The 18,382-nt window shown below is 43.1% G+C and overlaps 1 protein-coding gene and 1 pseudogene across 5 annotated transcripts in view; one reads left to right on the top strand and one right to left on the bottom strand.

Moving 5' to 3' along the window:
* The window catches only part of WWOX (WW domain containing oxidoreductase), a 901,973-nt gene that overhangs the window by 36,481 nt on the left and 847,110 nt on the right, over positions 1 to 18,382 (top strand). For 4 of the 5 annotated variants that reach the window (XM_031458014.2, XM_031458017.2, XM_064488936.1 and 1 more), the window contains exon 5: positions 10,750 to 10,856. In XM_031458014.2, coding sequence (XP_031313874.1) covers positions 10,750 to 10,856 — 107 coding nt within the window. Of the gene's footprint in view, positions 1 to 10,749; positions 10,857 to 17,667; positions 17,925 to 18,382 lie in introns of those variants that run through there. The other variant, XM_064488937.1, reaches the window with a different exon arrangement.
* On the bottom strand, positions 7,649 to 9,349 carry LOC116154819 (elongation factor 1-alpha 1-like; annotated as a pseudogene).

Genomic DNA, 18,382 nt, shown 5'->3' with positions numbered 1-18,382 from the left:
CTCTCCCTCATCTTTTCTCTGCAGTCTTTGCTGATAGTCTGGATGCTCGGAAATCATATTGTTGGCAACTGGAGTAGGTTTTTCTTTTTCGTTTCTCACTTGCCTTGATTTCTCTATGTTAATGTTTATAAAATAGGCTTAAGAAATGATCAACTGGGTAGCATTCAGTTTTTTGTGTTTTGGTTCTTACCCTAACAGGCATACAGACACGTTGAAAATGGAAGTAGCATAAATGTTATCAGATGCAAAATGAGTCTTCCTTGCCCCCTGACCAATGAATGGTAGCTTTTCTGCAGAAATAATGTGACTGCATATTTAAGTGCACACGCCCCCCAGTTTTTGTTTCACTAGGGGGATCATACCTGCCTGCCTATCTGTACTTTGATTCTTTTTTCCTTAATGACAAAACGTGGACGTTTACTTGTCTTTCTGTCTCATTTCACCTCGTTATGTTGTGTGTGTGTGCCATGTCATTTAACCTAATTGATGGACGTTTAGGTTGATTCCAGGTTTTTGGCTGTTAACACACACTGCTGATTGACTGTTCCTCCCACATTTTCACTCAGGTGGGCAAGTACATTTACAGGTTACATTTCTGGATATTGAACAGTTAGGTGAAAGGGCATATTTGCAGGTATAGTCCAATTGCCCCCAAAGGTATTGAGCCATTTTATATTCCATCCCTGCTCCCTGCCCCACTGTTGATCTATGAGGCTGCCTTTTCCCCCCACACCCTTACCCACACGGACACTGCCCAGTTCAGTTGCCCTTACAGAATCTGTCTTCGCTGGGCTGCCTAGGACCGTGTTAACTGTAATCTTTGGGGCCTTTCCTCAGTGTGATTCCTGACACACCAGAATCTGGACTGTTACTGGCAGGTCAGATGAGAACTTATTCAACCAGCTCAGTGGCAGCACTCATAGGCAGCCTGGGGTCAGTCTTGCCTCTTGGGAGATCCCGGGCAGTCACTGGGAATTTAAAATAGAGCTTCCAAAACATGATGGCATCCACATTATACTGCCCAGAGTGTGTAAATGCAGCCTGTTGATGTTTCAAAAAAAAAAAAATTCCAAGTGAACTGGCCAATTCCTGCTTCTCTATTCTCATCTCTTGAATTGGCATTGTTCTTTGGTAAATATTTATGCTCAGGATCTTATTTCTGTTGTGAGGGGTCTGGAGGAGCTGCTGTGTGATGCTTGTCCCTAGCTGTATGTAATGCATACACTTAAAAGCAGGGCTGGTTGTGACTTACCTTCTTCTGGAGAGATGTGTGTAGTTTTGCAGTTTCTTAAGAGTTGGAATGTGTGGTTGGTGTTCAGTGAGCATGACTTCTAACCCTTTGGATTATCTGTTTACTGCATTTGTGGTATTGATCTTAGAGTTATAGTGACTGCGTGTCCTAGAACTTCATCTGAAATGTCCTGGGAGAGTTGGATTTCCGTATCATGGTCAATGTCATATCATCATAACTTCATTTACGTTAATCAGATCAGTTTGTAAAATGTATAGGAGAATGTAGGAGATACTCGAATTCTTAAAGCTAGTGGCTTATTAACATAAACATTGTTCCCAAATTTGAATCGTCCCCAAATCTAACTTGGGGACGTGAAAGACATTAAGCTCACCTTCTTGCTCTGTACGTGATGGCAGATCTCCAGGGATGGGGAGAGATGCCTTGTACTGGGAGACTGCACAACTTGATTGGTTTGTCCAGATTGCTTTCATGGTTTGTTCTGGGGGCCGAGGGGGGATGGTGCAGAGGGGAGGAATCACCGTCTCTGTGGCCTTTTCATTGTGTGCAGTTACAAGTAACATTTGTCTCCAGTGCTTCACAATTATAAATTAATAATAACAACCATTAGAAATTACTGTTGTTGGAAGCCCCAGCTCCTTTGGGCATCTTAATAAAAATGATAATTAAAACCATAATTTACAGTAAATGGGGACACTGCCCAAGTAAATCCACAATATGGAGAAAATTAAAAAACTCAAACCAGAAGGAACCTTCCTAGCACTGGAGAAAGAAACGGCCTTGTTCTTAGCTCCTGCTTCAGAGGGAGCTTTGTCACTAACTGTGGGGCCTGGGGTTCCCACCGTGATGTTCTCTCTGCCTGGGGAACCTGGGGCTCCATCCGCATCCATCCAGCCTACCACACAGTCTCGTTGTGTGTGGCCCCTGCTCCACCCCCATCCACTACCAGGTGCAAACCCACTCCTCCCTGTATTCCCTGTCTGGGCAAACCAATCAGCAGCCTCACCCATGGCCCCGAAGGCATCCCTTGGATACTTCCTCAAACTTGGACTCCCGCTTTGTAGATTTTTGCTTCCCAGTTGTTTTCACATTTTCCCCTTAGCTGCTCAGTATAAGAAGGTACCTCATCCTTCCTGGCTGGTCACAAGGTTTCAGTATCTTTGGACAGTCCATCTTCTGCATGACCCCCAGAGGTATCTTAAATGGATATAATATGATGATGATGATGATGATGATGATGATGATGATGATGATGATGATGATGATGCAGCAGCAGCAGCAGCAGCAGCAGCAGCAGCAGCAGCAGCAGCAGCAGCAGCAGCAGCAGCAGCAGCAGCAGCAGCAGCAGCAGCAGCATACTTCTACTCTGTGTGCAAATTCTTGCCAGTCCTTTGCCATGCACCCAGTCTTTTTTTTGCTTGGCTGGTTGCTTTTTATTCCTTTGGTCCCATTGTAATTGTCAGTCCTGAGTTCCTGCGACCACTCAGTGACGTTTGGGAAATGCAGAGCAGGTGACTAAAGGCACTTGTACCACGTATCCAAATTCTGCAGGTCCCTGTTGGATTTCTCTGTGTAGAGCCAAGCGCGATTGCCAGGTCTTCCAAGGCATAGCTAGCATCCTGATCTCCTGCTTGACAGAGTGGGATTTGCCATGGCGTCAACAAGATCTCAGGCAGGTCAGCGTGAAGTGTTCTTTGCAGTTGGGTGGATGACATGTGAATGTCCTGACTGAGGTGGTTTTGTGGTGAGGCTTGAGCCGTTGTCTCCTGCAGGGATCTTCCCCATATGATGAACATCAGATGTCTGCAGTGGCCTGGTAGGTGATGTCAACATCGTAGGTGGTGACCATGGCCAACAGGAGAACCTAAACCCATGTCTCACCAAGTGGGATTGGGGCCTCAGTGTGGTCTGATTGGAAGCTTTTACAGAGAAGTTGAGCATCTACCTTTGGATATATAATCGCCCTGGATTTTTAGTGTGGGCAAGTAATTCATATTAGGAAGGAGGGGAGAAAAGAAGAATGAAAGAGAGGGAAGAACAGAGAGAAAAAGGAAGAAAAGAAAGGGAGGGAGGGAGGCAAAACGTGGGCTCCAGGAAACAAGTTGAAAGGTTGATTTACCCTGTGATCATAGTTGTAACCTCTATTCTAGAGAATGAAAAATAGCGTAAGATAAGCAGGTATTTAGTATTTTTCGGTATGTTTTCCCTTTTCTGGTACTTTAATGTTTGTGTGCAAAGCTTGAAACCCAAGTTGGGGAGATAGTAAGCCTCCATGGCCACTTAATTTTCCCGATTGGACTGGACGTAGCAAGTGCTGGAGTACCGATGCTGCCCATCGTTTTAAAACGTCTTCCTTCCTTTTCTTTATATTATTAGCTTTAAACATTCCTCTCGACGCCGTCTTGCCACCTCCATGCAGTTAAGCTGGTTCAATTTAAATATTGTCATAAAGTTAATTTTTTATAAGATGCATCAGGTTATTAAATTTAGTAAACCATTGCCTTCATTATTTTGCACAAACTTTGGCGCTGCACGGAGTTGGCTCAGCACTACTACATTTAGCTAATTAAACTGGTCATCAGCCTCGGTATTACGGGAGTGAGGGACGCTATTCTCATGGGCTTTTCCTGGACTTTAGCAGTAGGTAGCATTATTAAACTTTTTTTTTTTTATAGAACACCGCACTCTAGAGATATGGTTTACTATAAAAGTGTTATTGTCCTTCCTGTTAAACTGTCATCTTTTGAAATATCCATGCTTTGTTTTTTGCTCTAAAGGCAGTTGTACAGGATAAGAAAATGGAGTTGTGTGTTGCAGCTTTTAAAAGTAGACTAGCAATGTGTAACGCATGGCTGAGATAAAGGAAGATAAATGTACGACTCAGAGTAATTTTACACGACACAGGGACAGATGGTTTAACGGTAACCACAGTCAGGAATTACCTACAGGAGAAGAGGGTGCAGACTTGTGCCTGCAGCCTGTTGCTGCCGTAGCCTCAGATGTGTGCTTTTTGGTAATAAAAAAAGTCCTTTGCCATAGGTTATCTTGTCAAATGAGGTAGCGTGACTTAACAGGTTTGTTTGGGAAGATAAATTTTGATAGAAGGGCATGGTTTTCCTCCACAGATTTCTAGGTCGTGTCATTCAGAAGTGCAGTGAGCGGTATCTTTGCAGGATTTTAATATTTACTCATTGTTTAAAAGGAAGTTAGAGGGCCATCAGTATTGTTTGAAACAACTTGGATTGTTTTAAAACAGTCCAGAATTGTAGCCTGTTAGCAGCCTGCAAGGACATTCATTTCTTTGGTAGATATCTATTGAATCCTACTGGGGGTTAGTCCCATGGGACACAGATACAAAAAAGGCACAGATTCTAAACAGTTTGCAGTTACCCTGGTAAATTAGATAAATATAGGCCTGGAGCCTGCCTGGCCCTGTGTGGTACTGATGCTTCCTCAGTCCATTAAAAATACGGTTGCTAATGAATGGTGAAGCACTGCGTCCGTCATCCTCCCCCACTCCCCTGCGTGTTTTTTTTAATACTCTTGGATGGAAATGTGATGAAAAGTACTCCTGATGATTGCTCTGACCTGGGAATTTCTTGGGGACACAGAGTCTATCATTTTCAACAAGATCAGGGTGTATGAAGTCCTGGATTGCAAGTGAAGTCGTTTTTGGCCACTTTGTGCGACCTCCATATGGCTGTCAGCATTTCATTAGCCTGATTGATGTAGCACATCAGTCAGCAGGATTTCATCCCTCGCCTGCTCGCATACAGGTTTGGAGCAGCTGGGCTACAAAACCTGGTATTTTACCTCTCTCTCTTTCCCCAAATGGTCTAGGTACCTTTTGCACCCTGGTGATCAGGGGTGAAATTGGCATCGTGGAACAAAATGACTAAATTTCAAATTATTGTTTCTTGCCTTGATGATGAGGCTTTAGGCATCTTCTAGTATATACATGAAAGAGGAGGCGAACAGATTTCGATGTGCAGTATTTCGGATTTGAAATTTTTTTGTATTGTTTTAACATCAGATTCAAGTCTAGCAGGTTATTCTTAGATAATGGTAAGAGAGTATCTTGGGATATAGAACTTGGCATAAACAGTAAAGTTCACGTATGTTCTAGAGCCAGTACAGACAAATGGAATGGTATATTTTGTAGCTAATTTCTTTAAATTCTGGTTGGTGTTAAAGCCAGTTAGCTCTTCGTTGCTGTTGGGAGGAGATCTAGGAGAGACTTTAAATTTTTCAGTCCTAATGGCTGTGCTGTATTAGCTAGTTCATACAAGTCAGAGAGGAGGCACAGGACTTCCCACCAAGGATTTTGGAAAGGAATGGGAACTAACACTTTTTCCCACCTACTATGGTTATGTTAGACTCCTAGTGTATGTTTACTGTTAACTCCCCATTTTAAGAAAAGATAGCTGAGTTTCTGATGGGTTATAGATACACACAGCCTTAGAGCTGATGGCTTTATAAATAGCTGGATCTGGATCAACGCAAATGTGTCAAACTTCTGAGTCTTGAGTTTTCCCTATGCTGTGCTGGCTGTGAGAACTACTTTATATAAATAGACTGGCCTCCATCAAGATTAGATATACGAAAGTGATATGAATGAGTAACCTTTGCTTGACTCTTTCACATGGCCACCTCAGTAGGTATATATGTTTATATACATTAACATTATCTTGGATACAATCATCTGTGATCATTTGACAAGGCTTTGGCTGAATTGCTGCCTTCTCTAGTAAAGTTGATTACTTTGTTGTTGCAATGTACTCTCTGTGATTTTCCACGTAGCTTAGAAGATGCCATCACACTTTGGAACAGTGGTGGGACGTTCAGGCTCTGGAATTAGATTCCTCCTCTCCCCTTCCCTCCTTTCCCTTTCGCTCCCCTCCTTTGTCTTTTCACATCGGCAATGTGTAAGAGTTCCAGTTGCTCCGCATCCTTGCCAGCATTTGATGGGGTCATTGTTGGTTATTGTTTTTGGTTTTTTTTTTTAATTCCAAAAAATTTTAGCCATTGTAGTAGTAAGTATGCAGTATTATCTCATTATACCTTTAATTTGCATTTCCGTAATGACTAATGAGTTCAAGCCTTATATAATAGTTGAATTTTTCTTCTTTTCCTATTTTGTGGAAGAGTTTATGTAAGGTTGGCATTTTCATAAATGTTTAGTAGACTTTACTATTCAAGACATATGGATCCAGAGTTTTCATTTTGAGGATTTTCTTTAAATATATAGAATTTTTCAGTTGCTCTATCTCTTCTTATAGCAATTTTTAAGTAATTTCTTTCTGGGAATTTGTCTTTCTCACATATCTTAAATTTATTGGTGTAATGTTCATCATGTCTTCCTAAGCTCCTTGTAGCGATGTCCTTTTATTCACCTCTGATGTCTGCCATTTGTGTGCTCACTTGTACACTTGAGAGTGTGCCCTAGTGCTCACTTGTGTTCTCTCTCTCTGTCTTGCAAGCCCTTTGTCAATATTACTGTTTTTTCAAGGAAATTACTTTTGGCTTCTTTGTCCCTCTGTGTTTTGTTTGTCTTATCTTTGAGTTTCTTCTTTTATTTTTATTACCTTCCTTATGCTTCCTTTAGGTAATTAGCTGCTTTAAAATTTTTCTAACTTAATGGATGCTGAGCTCTTTTTCTGTTGTAATATATGTATTTAGGGCTATTGATTGTCCTTTATCCATGGCTGTAGCTATGTTCCATAATTTTCATATGTAGAATTTCAGTAAGAAATTCATATGTAGGTTCATATGTAGGTTTTCAGTAAGAAATTGTTGCTTAGTTTCCAGGTAGAGGAATTTTCTAGGACCTTATGTTGATCTTATGTTGATTTGTATTTTATTCTACTGTGATCAAAGAGCATACTTTATAATTTTAATCTTTTGAAATTTGTTGACTTTTGGCCCTGCACATGTTCAGTTTTCTTAAATAGTCTTTAAGTACATGAACATACATTTTGCTGCTGTGTTCAGTGTTTAACAGATTCAGTTATTTCCAGTTTATCAGTTATGTTGTTCAGATCTTCTATTACTTCTTGTTTATTGACTAATATTATGTCACTGATATTAAAATCTTCCACTCTGATAATGAATTTGTCTATTTCTCCTCTTAATTCTGTCAACTTTTGCCCTGTGTGTGTGGGTATGTAAGTTTAGAATTGTCATGTATTCCTGGTAGGTTAGAACTTACCATTATGAAATATTCAGCTTTTTCTTTTATAATACTTCTTTTCATTCATATTTATATGATATACCTTTTCCTATTCTTTTGCTTTTAATTTTTCTATCCTTATGTTTAAGGATATAAAACATAATATACACAGTTTTGTAAGGAGTATGTTTTATGTATGTTTTTTATCCAGTCTGACAATCTTTGTCTTTTTTTTTTTTTTCCTCATTAAACTTTGTTTTAATGGGTCTCAAAATTCTGTGACAGATTTTTGGTCAAGTTGTTTCCATTAAAAAGTACTGATTTTAAAAACTAATAACTTAAAACTGCCACACGCACAAAAGAAACAAAACGTCAACAAAACATTCTCCTTTCCTTCTGAAGGTTTTACGATGCACTGTTATCATTAACCAGTCTTTTAATATTAAACTTAAATGGCCAATTGAGACAAACAGTTCTGAGACCGTTCTCCCACCACTGATTAAGACTGGGGTGGCAGGTATTGGGGGTAATATTCATTTAGCCTTCTGAGTTTTCTGGGTAGATTTGGTGCCCTTGCCATCTCCAGCTGCCTTCTTGTCCACTGCCTTGATGACACCCACAGCAGCCACCTGTCTTATGTCACGGACAGCAAAACAGTCCAGAGGAGGATAGTCAGAGAAGCTCTCAACACACATGGGCTTGCCAGGAACTGTGTCAACAATGGCAGCATCATCAGATTTCAAGAACTTGGGGCCATCTTCCAGCTTTTTCCCGGAATGACAGTCAATCTTCTCCTTCAGTTCAGCAAACTTGCAAGCAATGTGAGCTGTGTGACAATCCAGCACAGGTGCATATCCAGTACTGATCTGGTCTGGATGGTTCAAGATAATCACCTGAGTGGTGAAGCTAGCTGCTTCCATTGGTGGATCATTTTTGGTGTCACTAGCCACATTGCCACAACGAACATCCTTGACAGACACGTTCTTGACGTTGAAGCCCACGTTGTCCCTGGGTAACGTTGACTGGAGCAAAGGTGACCGCCATGCCAGGTTTGAGAACACCAGTCTCCACTCGACCCACAGGGACAGTACCAATACCACCAATCTTGTAGACGTCCTAGAGGGGCAGATGCAAGGGCTTGTCAGTTGGCCGAGTTGGTGGCAGGATGCAATCCAGAGCCTCAAGCAGTGTGGTTCCACTGGCATTGCCATCTTTACGGGTGACTTTCCATCCCTTGAACCAAGGCATGTTAGCACTTGGCTCCAGCATGTTGTCACCATTCCAGCCAGAAATTGGCACAAATGCTACGATGTAAGGGTTGTAGCCAATTTTCTTAATGTAGGTGCTGGCTTCCTTAACAATTTCCTTGTATCTCTTCTGGCTGTGGGTGGCTCAGTGCAATCCATTTTGTTAACGCCAAAAATTAGTTGTTTCATACCCAGAGTGTAAGCCAGAAGGGCATGCTCACAGGGCTGCCCATTCTTGGAGATACTTGCTTCAAATTCACCAACACCAGCGGCCACCATCAGGACAGCACAGTCAGCCTGAGATGTGCCTGTAATCATGTTTTTGATAAAGTCTCTGTGTCCTGGGGCGTCGATGATGGTCACGTAGTACTTGCTGGTCTCGAATTTCCACAGGGAGATATCAGTGGTGATACCGTGCTCATGTTCTGCCTTCAGCTTGTCCAAGACCCAGGCATACTTGAAGGAGCCCTTTCCCATCTCGGCAGCCTCCTTCTCAAACTTTTTGATGGTTCTCTTGTCGATGCCACCACATTTGTAGATCAGATGGCCAGTGGTGGTAGACTTGCCCGAATCTACGTATCCGATGACCATGATGTTGATGTGAGTCTTCTCCTTTCCCATTTTGGCTTAGATTTAGTGGTGGTTTTCACGACACCTGTGTCCTGGCGGCAAACCCGTTACGAAAAAGCGTGTCTGACGATCTTTGTCTTTTGATTGCAGTTTTTAGTCTGTTTATATTTACTGCAATTAAAGGTATTTTGGGGATTAAATATACCACTTTATTATTGGCTTTATATTTATATAACTGATTTTACATTCCTTTTTCGTCCTTCCTTGTTTTTATTATTGTTTCCCCTCTCTTTAACTTGTTTAATTTGTATTATTTTACTGTTCCCTCAGTGGTAATTGTAGAGACTACAACCTGTATTTTTGACTTACTAAGGTTTCATATAAATTAGTACTTTATCATTTCCTGGACAATGCAAGGGTCTTAGGATACTGTAATCCCCAGTACTTACTTACCTCCTAGATTACGTGTCACTATTACCGATATAGTAATTCTCACTAGGTGTTCTGAAACTCAGAAACTATTACTATTACCACTTGGATTTTTTCATATGTTTACCCTTAACGTTACTCTGTTACTTTCTGCATCTCCAGATTTCTATCTGGGGTCATTTTCCTCCTATCTAGAGAGCATCCTTTAGGCTTTCTGCTAGTGTTGTGTCGATCTGCTTGTGATATAGTCTCTCAGCTTTTGTTTGTTTGAAAATTTTGTTTGCCTTTACTTTTAAAGGATATTTTTCACTGGGTGTAAAAGCACTGAGTGCTCGCTCCCCTCTTTTGGCCTTTCAAGTTTTCCAGATGTTGGCCCCCAGAATTCTCAATCAGAGCGTCCCTCATCATGATGCCTTCAAAGAGATGTGTGTATGTGTGTGTGTGTTGTTCTGTCCAGCTTTTCTCATTGTTCTCAGTGTGAGGGTGGGTCTAGGAAGGCTCGTGCTGTTGCTGGAAGCAGGAGCGCTTGAAACATTTCAGACAGTGCAGAGCACATTGTGAGAAACTTACCGGATGTTGTTGGTTTTACTTTCCAGGTTTGCTTTCTCTTACTAGACCCTCAATTCTTTGAGGGCAGTGACCACGTCTGCATTTCTGTAGATCCTTATTCTTTATATTTAACACAGGATCTGGTCATTAGTAAGCCATGCTGAAATGCCGGCTCTGCCTGGAGCTCTCCTGTGGCCTAGCCCTCACCTTTGAAATCTTTGTGTTCCGGGATCAGGTTTTCTCAGCTGCAGCATGGTTGGCATCTGGGCTGGGTGATTCTTTGTTGTGAGGGCTGTCTTGTGCGTTGTAGGGTATTTTGTTGCATCTCCTGCCTTTACCTGCTAGATACCAGCAGCCCCCAGCTGTGGCCGCTGAAAGTGTCTCTGGGTATTTGTAGGTATCTTCTAGGGGGCAAAGCCGCATCTGGTTGAGAACCACCAGGGCCATGCGTGTGGTGCTCAGTGCAGGCTATTCAGCATGACCCAGTGCTTTGCATTTGTGTTTTCTAATGTTGACTTTCCTTTAAACCATAGGGTTTGAAACCGCCAAGTCTTTTGCCCTCCATGGTGCGCACGTGATCCTGGCCTGTAGGAATATGACAAGAGCCAATGAAGCCGTGTCACGCATTTTAGGAGAATGGGTAAGCAAGCGCTTGACTGTTTTTTTTAATTGTCAAATACACATGCCGGGATAAACACGGGGAGGTTTTAGTACAGTGCGTCAAGTTTATTACTCTTGGAATAATGTTTTCTTTATTTTTAAGTCCTATTCACTTTGTTTATTTTATGAATGAACGGACAAGCAAGCCCATTTATAGTTTGTTTATAGTTCATTGTCGATGTCATCTGCTTTATTAGTCAGAGGTTTGAGAATGTTTACTCACTAGCTCATTTATTAAGAAAAATAAAATGTGGTTAACGCCCCGTGAACGCAACTAAGAGGTTGTTATGCTTGTAAGTTTTTAGGATTTCAAAGGAGCAGGCTTTAACCCTTCTCTGGTTTTTCCTTTTTGCTTTTCTCTCTCTGTGCAGATGTTGGTATCCATATGTCTGTGCACAAACGTTTATTGAGGGCCTGCAGTGCCCTTGGGGTTAAGGATGTAGCATCAAATAAAACAAAATACCTGCCCTCATGGACTTCTAGGTAGGAGAAACAGACCATGAAAGGATAATTATGTTTAATATTTAACATAATGTCAGGTTGTTATGAGTGCAGTACTGGGCAGTAAAGCAGAGGGAGGGATCAGGAGTTGACAGTGTGGACTGTTTCAGACTGGGTGGTCAGCAGAGACCCCTCTAAAGTTGTTAGACCATTTGATTCAAGACCTGAGCAAAGTAAAGTAGCAAGCTGTGCAGATGTCAGGGGAAGTCCTTTCTACTACGTGCAAAGGCGGTGGGATGGTGCCTGGGGGGTTCAAGGATCAGTAGGGACTCGAGTGTGGCTGGAAGCCAGTGGTGGGAAGAGGAGGTTGCAGAGGGGCTCAGAGTCAGTGGTGAGGAGGGCGTGAGAGGGTTTGAGCCAGAGCGACACAGGGTGGTCGCTTTCTTTAACTTGATCTCTGGGCTTCCGAGGGAAGTCCCAGCTGCGTTCATTTGCTCATGTATCTGTGCAGTGCCCCGCTTTCTTAGGTACTGGGCATCTAATGCCGAGCACAAACAGGTGTCGCCACTGTCTTTGTAGAACTTTCAGTTTGAGGGCAGAAGACAGATGGAACCAAAGAAAGATAAACCTCACTGTAAACTTGAAATAGTGGCATGTGGTACTAAAAAGTATGTGGTACTCCAAAAAGGCACATAAGGCCAGTTAGGTGGGGGATATTTGGAGTCCCCAAGAAAGAGGTCACTGAGCTGAGGTCTCAAGAAAGACCAGGGAGAAGGTGGGAGAAGGGTCAGACCGGGCAGAGGAGGTGGTCTGTGCAGTGGTCCTGGAGGGAGGGGGAGGAGGGGGAGGGAAGAAGACAGTCACGTGGCTGGGAGCAGCGTGTGGAGGGGGCTGGGTACTCCTCGCCAAGACTGCCTTCATTCTCTGAACACCGTGGAAGATTTCTTGCCATCTGAAGGAACAGACTACGGTTTGTTTAATAGAATGTCTGGTGTTTCGGACTGAGAAGTTATGAAAGTCAAGAAGAGGGAGATTTATTTCTGCTTCTTCAAGCCGGATTTCAAATTCAGTATATTTCAAATGAACCCTTGCCTTGCTTTCACTGGATTCATTATTTTGAGTTACATTAAAAACAAAACAAACAAACAAAACAGGGCCCAATTTTTTTTGCAGTTATCTTAACATCTTTCTAACTCCAAAGTTAAAAAATGTAATAATCTCTTAGATGGTGTAGAGTAATCTTTAGAGGGGTTTAGAGAATGAACGGTAATACATGCATATGGTTTGAATCTTCGTACTGAACAGGAAGGTATAAAATAAAAAGTGAAAGTCCCCTCCAACCCGAGTCCTTCTCTTGGGAGATAAATACCATTAACCATATCTTGTGTGTTCTTCCAGAAAAAGGTTGTGTATTCTAGTAAACCCACCTACCTACTGTTACGTACTTGGATTTTTTCCTCTTGATACAGGAGGTCTTTTCTTATTAGCACATATAGATTGACCTCATTGCTTTTAGCTGCTGTGTGATACTCCATCATGTGCTTATGCTGTAATTTGATCAGTCTCTTTTTGGTAATTGTTGTCACTATTTTGCTCTTCTAAGTGATGCTCTCTTGAAGTTCGGTCTCTCTTGCATTTGCATCCAAAATTGGCTCTCAACTCTGCTTCAGTGAGCGTTCATGATCCATGCTTTTGTGAGCGCACTGCAGGGCAGAATCTTAGCAGTGGACTCGTTGATTCAAAGGGCAGATGAATTTAAAGTTTGGGAAGCTGTTTCCCAGGAGTTATCCCTAGCAGACGTGCCAATTTCTGCCCCCACTGTGAGCGTGGAAGAGTACTGCGGTCTAGCAACAGAGTGTCAGACTCGTAAAATCTTGCCCATTTGATGTTGTATTTAGACTAGAAAAGTCACATCCCAGTATCTCAAGTGATGGTGTAATAACCACCTGGTACGACGCGTTGCTAATGTTTAAACCAGCCTTGGAAGGTAATGCCGAAACCCAGTTACCTAGCATTTTAAAGGTTGTCTTCCTTTTCCTCATATATGAGAACAGATTCATCTGGATTTATCCCATGTTTTTTTTGATTCTTAGAGGCAGAAATTCCTGGATCTGTCCTCATCAACCGTGGGACTTTAGAAAGTCTCTTAATCCATTTGGTGACTCAGTTTTCTCGTCTCTAACAGAGAAGGTTAAATGGGATGATCACAAAGACCCACCTTTTAGTTTGTCTGTCTTGCATTCTGAGCCATGATTGGGTCCCTGTGAATCAGTTTCCGACGAGGAATTTGTCATGGTGTAGTTTCATTCTTCCGTAGAGTAACTTTAGGACAACCAGCAAACAGCACCTCCAGAGGAAGAGTTACCCCCAAAACATTCACTGTCAGGGACCTGAGCAAAGGGAATGGGAATGAAAACCAAACACTCGCATGGAGTTTCAGACATTCCAATCAGATTTTAGAGACGGAAGAAACTCAACCCTTTTATCATCTCTGGTCTGTTAACACACTTGTTTTCTGTGAACCCCACTGTCCCACATTCCTCATTTGCCCTAGATTCTGACCATGGAAGCTCAGATTTAGCACCGAAAGCCGTCGTTATCATTTCACACCATTGCACTGTTACCGGAGTGCAGAGCTTATGAGAGCTGCTGTGGCAACCTGCGGGGAGCCCGGTCCCCCTGCCCTCTTCCTGCATCCCCAGCCTGGGCCTGTGCACATTGGTTTCCTCCAGGCCCTTCCTTACCTGGTCTCCATGCAGGGCTTTGACTTGGTACCTCACCAGATACCACCTTCTTGTGTTTCTCAAGGTCGGTTCCATCGACCCGTTTTCCCAGCTGCTCGCCAGCTTGAGCATGTTCATGCTTTATCTGGGATGAATCACATCACAGTCAGAGCCTGGAAGGCACTGCAACATATTGGCACCTCACGGGAGATTTGCAAAATGATCCAGAGTTTTTTGTTGCAGCAAAAGCTCACTCCAAAGTCTCTGGGTACCTGGCTCAGTGGCAGCTCCCATACACCAAGCCTCCACGGGTGTGGAGTTCGTTCCTCCTCCCACCCCACTCTCCCCTTCCTGGTGTCTCTCCTCCATCTTCACTGCACATCACCGCATCTGCGTCCTAGTACCCTCCTGTCCGCCTCCAAGCCAGTGGAATGTTCTCACACCCGCCTCCGGGCATCTAACGCCTGCAGTCCTGTCGTGTGCTGTGTCCTGGGCAAGGCGTTTTGTATCCTTTATTTGATTAGATGCAGAAGCCTGGGTTTCTCCATCTTACAGGAGAGCCAGGGCTCAGAAAGGTGAAGGGACTCGCCAAGAGTCACACAGCCGGTGAGTATAGAGACGTCTAACCCCAGAGTCTCCCCTCTACAAACGGCCTGGCCTGTCCGCCACATCCAGCAGCGTGCATTTTCGTCACCTTTCAGGCTTTGCTGTAAAAACTGCTGTATGCTATTGGAGTGATTAATTTCAGGCTTAATCATAATTCTCAGAGGAAGGTAGTCTGATCTCCCATGTTTATTGTCCCAAGCAATCCCTTTTCATTCATGATGTCCTTATAAAGTTCTCAAGCCACTTTTGGGGGAGATCTAGCTATTTTGTAAAATATAACTTAAATGAAAACACATTCTGTATGGAATTATATTAAGAGCCTGTAAATAATTATTACTCCTACTAATTGTTTCATGGGGAAATGCCCTCCTGCTGAGATGTTTTAGATGCTCCAAAGTTAGAAATAAGAGAAGCATTGAAAACAGTTAAAATTGGATAACGTGGACCGTGCAGAAGTTAACTACAATCTTAAAAGGCCAATCCACTGAGCATAATTAGAACAGGAGGGAGGGTGGGGAGGTCCATCAGCCTCCAATGATATCTGAGTAAAGTACCTCTGGAAATGGGGTTCATGCCCATGTTGTGAAACAGTCACTGCGTGGGGATGTTGTCCACTTCGCTCACGTCCCTGAGTGGTGACTGACCGGTGCCCCTTACCTCTAACACAAACGCCTGATGTTCTCCTGGGTACTTCAAGGAGCCCAGGAGGCTGGCTGAGTAGGAGGTTTATCTTCCTGTTTTCAGAGTGGAGCGGCTTCTCTTTCACTTGGCCAGCACCACCTGTCTGTCAGTAACCCATGCCAGTTCTCCCAGTCTGGGACATTGCCAGGTGTGTCTGAATCCCTGCGGTCCTGTGGTTTCCTCTTTCCTTTACGCACTAAATATTTATCGGAGTTGGGTTTTGTCGTTCTGTTTGTGGAGATCTGCTTTGTCCCACACTTCATCCTGAGATCTGAGGACCTCTGACAGGTGCTGCTTGTGAAGAACAGTAGCTGATTAGGTATAAAAATGCACCTTGTAAACAGCCACAAGACTCCAGCATCCCAATGCAGAGCTCTTGAAAGTGAGACTCCCCTTTGCTCCTCCTTGTTACTTTATTACAGTTTCTTAAGTTCAGATTTCTAAAACTTGAGATCTAAAACTTCTGGCCCTGGGGAGGAAGGAGGTTGGTAAGAGTTGGAGCGAATGGGCCTGAGGTCACCCAGCTGCCTCCCTGTTGTGTGCAGGAGGGAAAGGAATGGGGCCTGGCTGGGGCGGAAGAGAAAGTAAAAGAGGAGAGGGGATTGTTTTGAGTGTCCAGACTGCCTCGTGTATGCCAGGCCCTTACCTAAACTACTTAGCGTGTGAAGAGTGGCACGGGAAGTGTCAGAGAGCTGGCATGTGGAGGCTGCCCCTCAGTGAGCATTCTGAGGCTTTGGCATCTCCTGGGGACTGAGATAACCAGTGAAGTGGGCAGAGTGGGCTGGCATGGCAGGAGGGGCTGATGGCCCTCCCTTGGAGGTACCAGATGACCCTCTCCTGATTCCCCAGAGTGCATCTTGGGTCCATCCCTCCATCAGGAGGAGTGACCCAAGTATGTTGAATTTGGTGAGAAGGTTTGGTTCCCAAGAAAGTCTTCCATCCCAAGCTTTCCTAATTTGTCTTTCTATTTGGCCTAGACGTCATGTGTTTCTAGGGCCTGGTCCGGATGACATGCCATTGGCCAGGAGAATGTAGCAGGGATCCAGTCAGCTGCTCTTGTGTATCTAACAAAGATTTCCAAGAGGTCTGGAGAAGGCAGGCTGGGTGGACTTCAAGATGCCTCTTGGGCATATGTCTTCTGAGGAGGCAGATCATCTCCAGTTGATAACCACTGCTGTAAAATATGCTGCATTATATTGGCAAAGATTAGGAGCAGGTACACTCTGTGACCTTGGGCAGGTTTCTTTTCTAAACCTTCGTTTCTTCATCTGTGAAATCCAAATACTAATATCTATGCCAGGAGATAAAGGTGCCTGTGGGTATTAATCCACTGACTGTACATGTATTTAATATGTTGCCCGGGATAGATTAAGTGTTCAATTAAATGTTAGCTGCTACTGTTAATAACAACAACAACAACAACAACAACAATAATTTCTTATTCATACATGAAAGTACAAAGTGATGTTTACTTTTCTTAACCTCTCCGAGTGGCTGAGAGAGGAGCTGTAGGGAGGATGTTTATCTGCACGATTCAAATGGAGTTGCGATGAATTCTTTCTCTGTCTTCATATGTCTGGACTCCTACGTTTTAATAGATGTGTATTTAGTTTGTTGATTAGTATTTTCCTGTGGAGCTCATGTTAGCACTCAGCTGTCATTTGGGAAGCCATCTTAATTATTTATGTGATTGCTTTTTCTTTTGTATTTACAAAGAAACACACTTTGCATATATTTAGGGAAGATGATTAAGGGATCAGTCATCAGGAACAGCCAGCAATGGTTTATATAAAAATGGTTATTGAGAGAGCAGGGAGACGAGGGGCAGGAGGAAAGATTGATTAGTCGGGGTAATGAAATACGCATGTGTTAGGGAGACAGCGCACGCTTGGCTGGTGGTGGCCGCACAGCTTGATGTCGGAGAGAGTGAGGTGTTGTCATCATTCCCATTTCCGATAGAGTCGATACCAGGTCCACTTGTCTAGTTGGAGTGAAGGCATGTGGAAAGCTGACAGTGTTATGTCATATTGCAGCCTCACTGACAAACATTGGAAATAGTGATTTTACTATTATTTTCAGATCTAGTGTATTAGGCACATGTATCAACACTTTGCGGTGCTTTTAATAGATTCTGACACCCTGTTTTCGTGGGCGATGGGCGAGGATGCTGAGTAATAAATTGCTTGCACTTTTGAGAACTCCTGGAGAAACCTTGCGACCTTTAGGCCCTCTCAGATCCACTCACTGACTTCATGATCCTGTGTGGCTTGGGTGCTTGTGGGAATTTCTCCCCTTCTACTTGGACAATAGAAGCTTAAATCCCATAATTTGCTTTTACAGGTGGAAGGACTTAGGTGCAGTGCCTTCTTTGACGTGATGTGTGTGTGTGAGGCAGAGCTGTGCAACATGTGTCGGGAGTAATTTACAAGCCTCATGCCTGTCTAAGCTGGAGACTTGGCTTGGAAAAGACGGTCGTTACTCAACGCATCACAAATTATCAGGCTCGTCCCCATTGCTTTGAATGATCTTTAGCTAAACAAAAATATAAAAACTATTAATATTATTAATAGTTATAGATTACTGGGAAAAGTTCATCCTAAATCAACTGCTAGATTTGTTCCTCATTTCTTTGCTTTAATAATTGTTTTTATGTGTAGTATTGGATTTTCAGTTAATAAAGTATGGTATGAACAAGTCTGTGAACCAGCAAGAACTGTATAAACCACTTGCTTAAATCAGTAAGCGTGTGCACATGTGTGCACACACACACGAAGTTAAAGTTCTGAAGTTCTCCCTTGGGACATTTGTGTTTACAAAATGTCATGTTGTCATCATCACCTGCAGATGGGGTTGGATATTCATAGCTGTCTCTGTACTAGGCATTCTGCCTAGCATTTAGCAGTGAAATGCTTACGTGTAAACCTATTTTGCAGATGAGGCATTAGAGGCTAGGAGGGAGAAGCCTTGCCGAAGCTCGCACAGCAGGGAGCTATGTGGTAGATCCAAGATTTGAAGTCGTATCTCCTAAACCCAAAGCCATCTTGTATCTTGTTAG

This window comes from Camelus dromedarius, chromosome 9, assembly GCF_036321535.1.
Source record: "Camelus dromedarius isolate mCamDro1 chromosome 9, mCamDro1.pat, whole genome shotgun sequence".
NCBI classification, from domain to species: domain Eukaryota; kingdom Metazoa; phylum Chordata; class Mammalia; order Artiodactyla; family Camelidae; genus Camelus; species Camelus dromedarius.
This window is presented reverse-complemented; position numbering and strand designations above follow the sequence as displayed.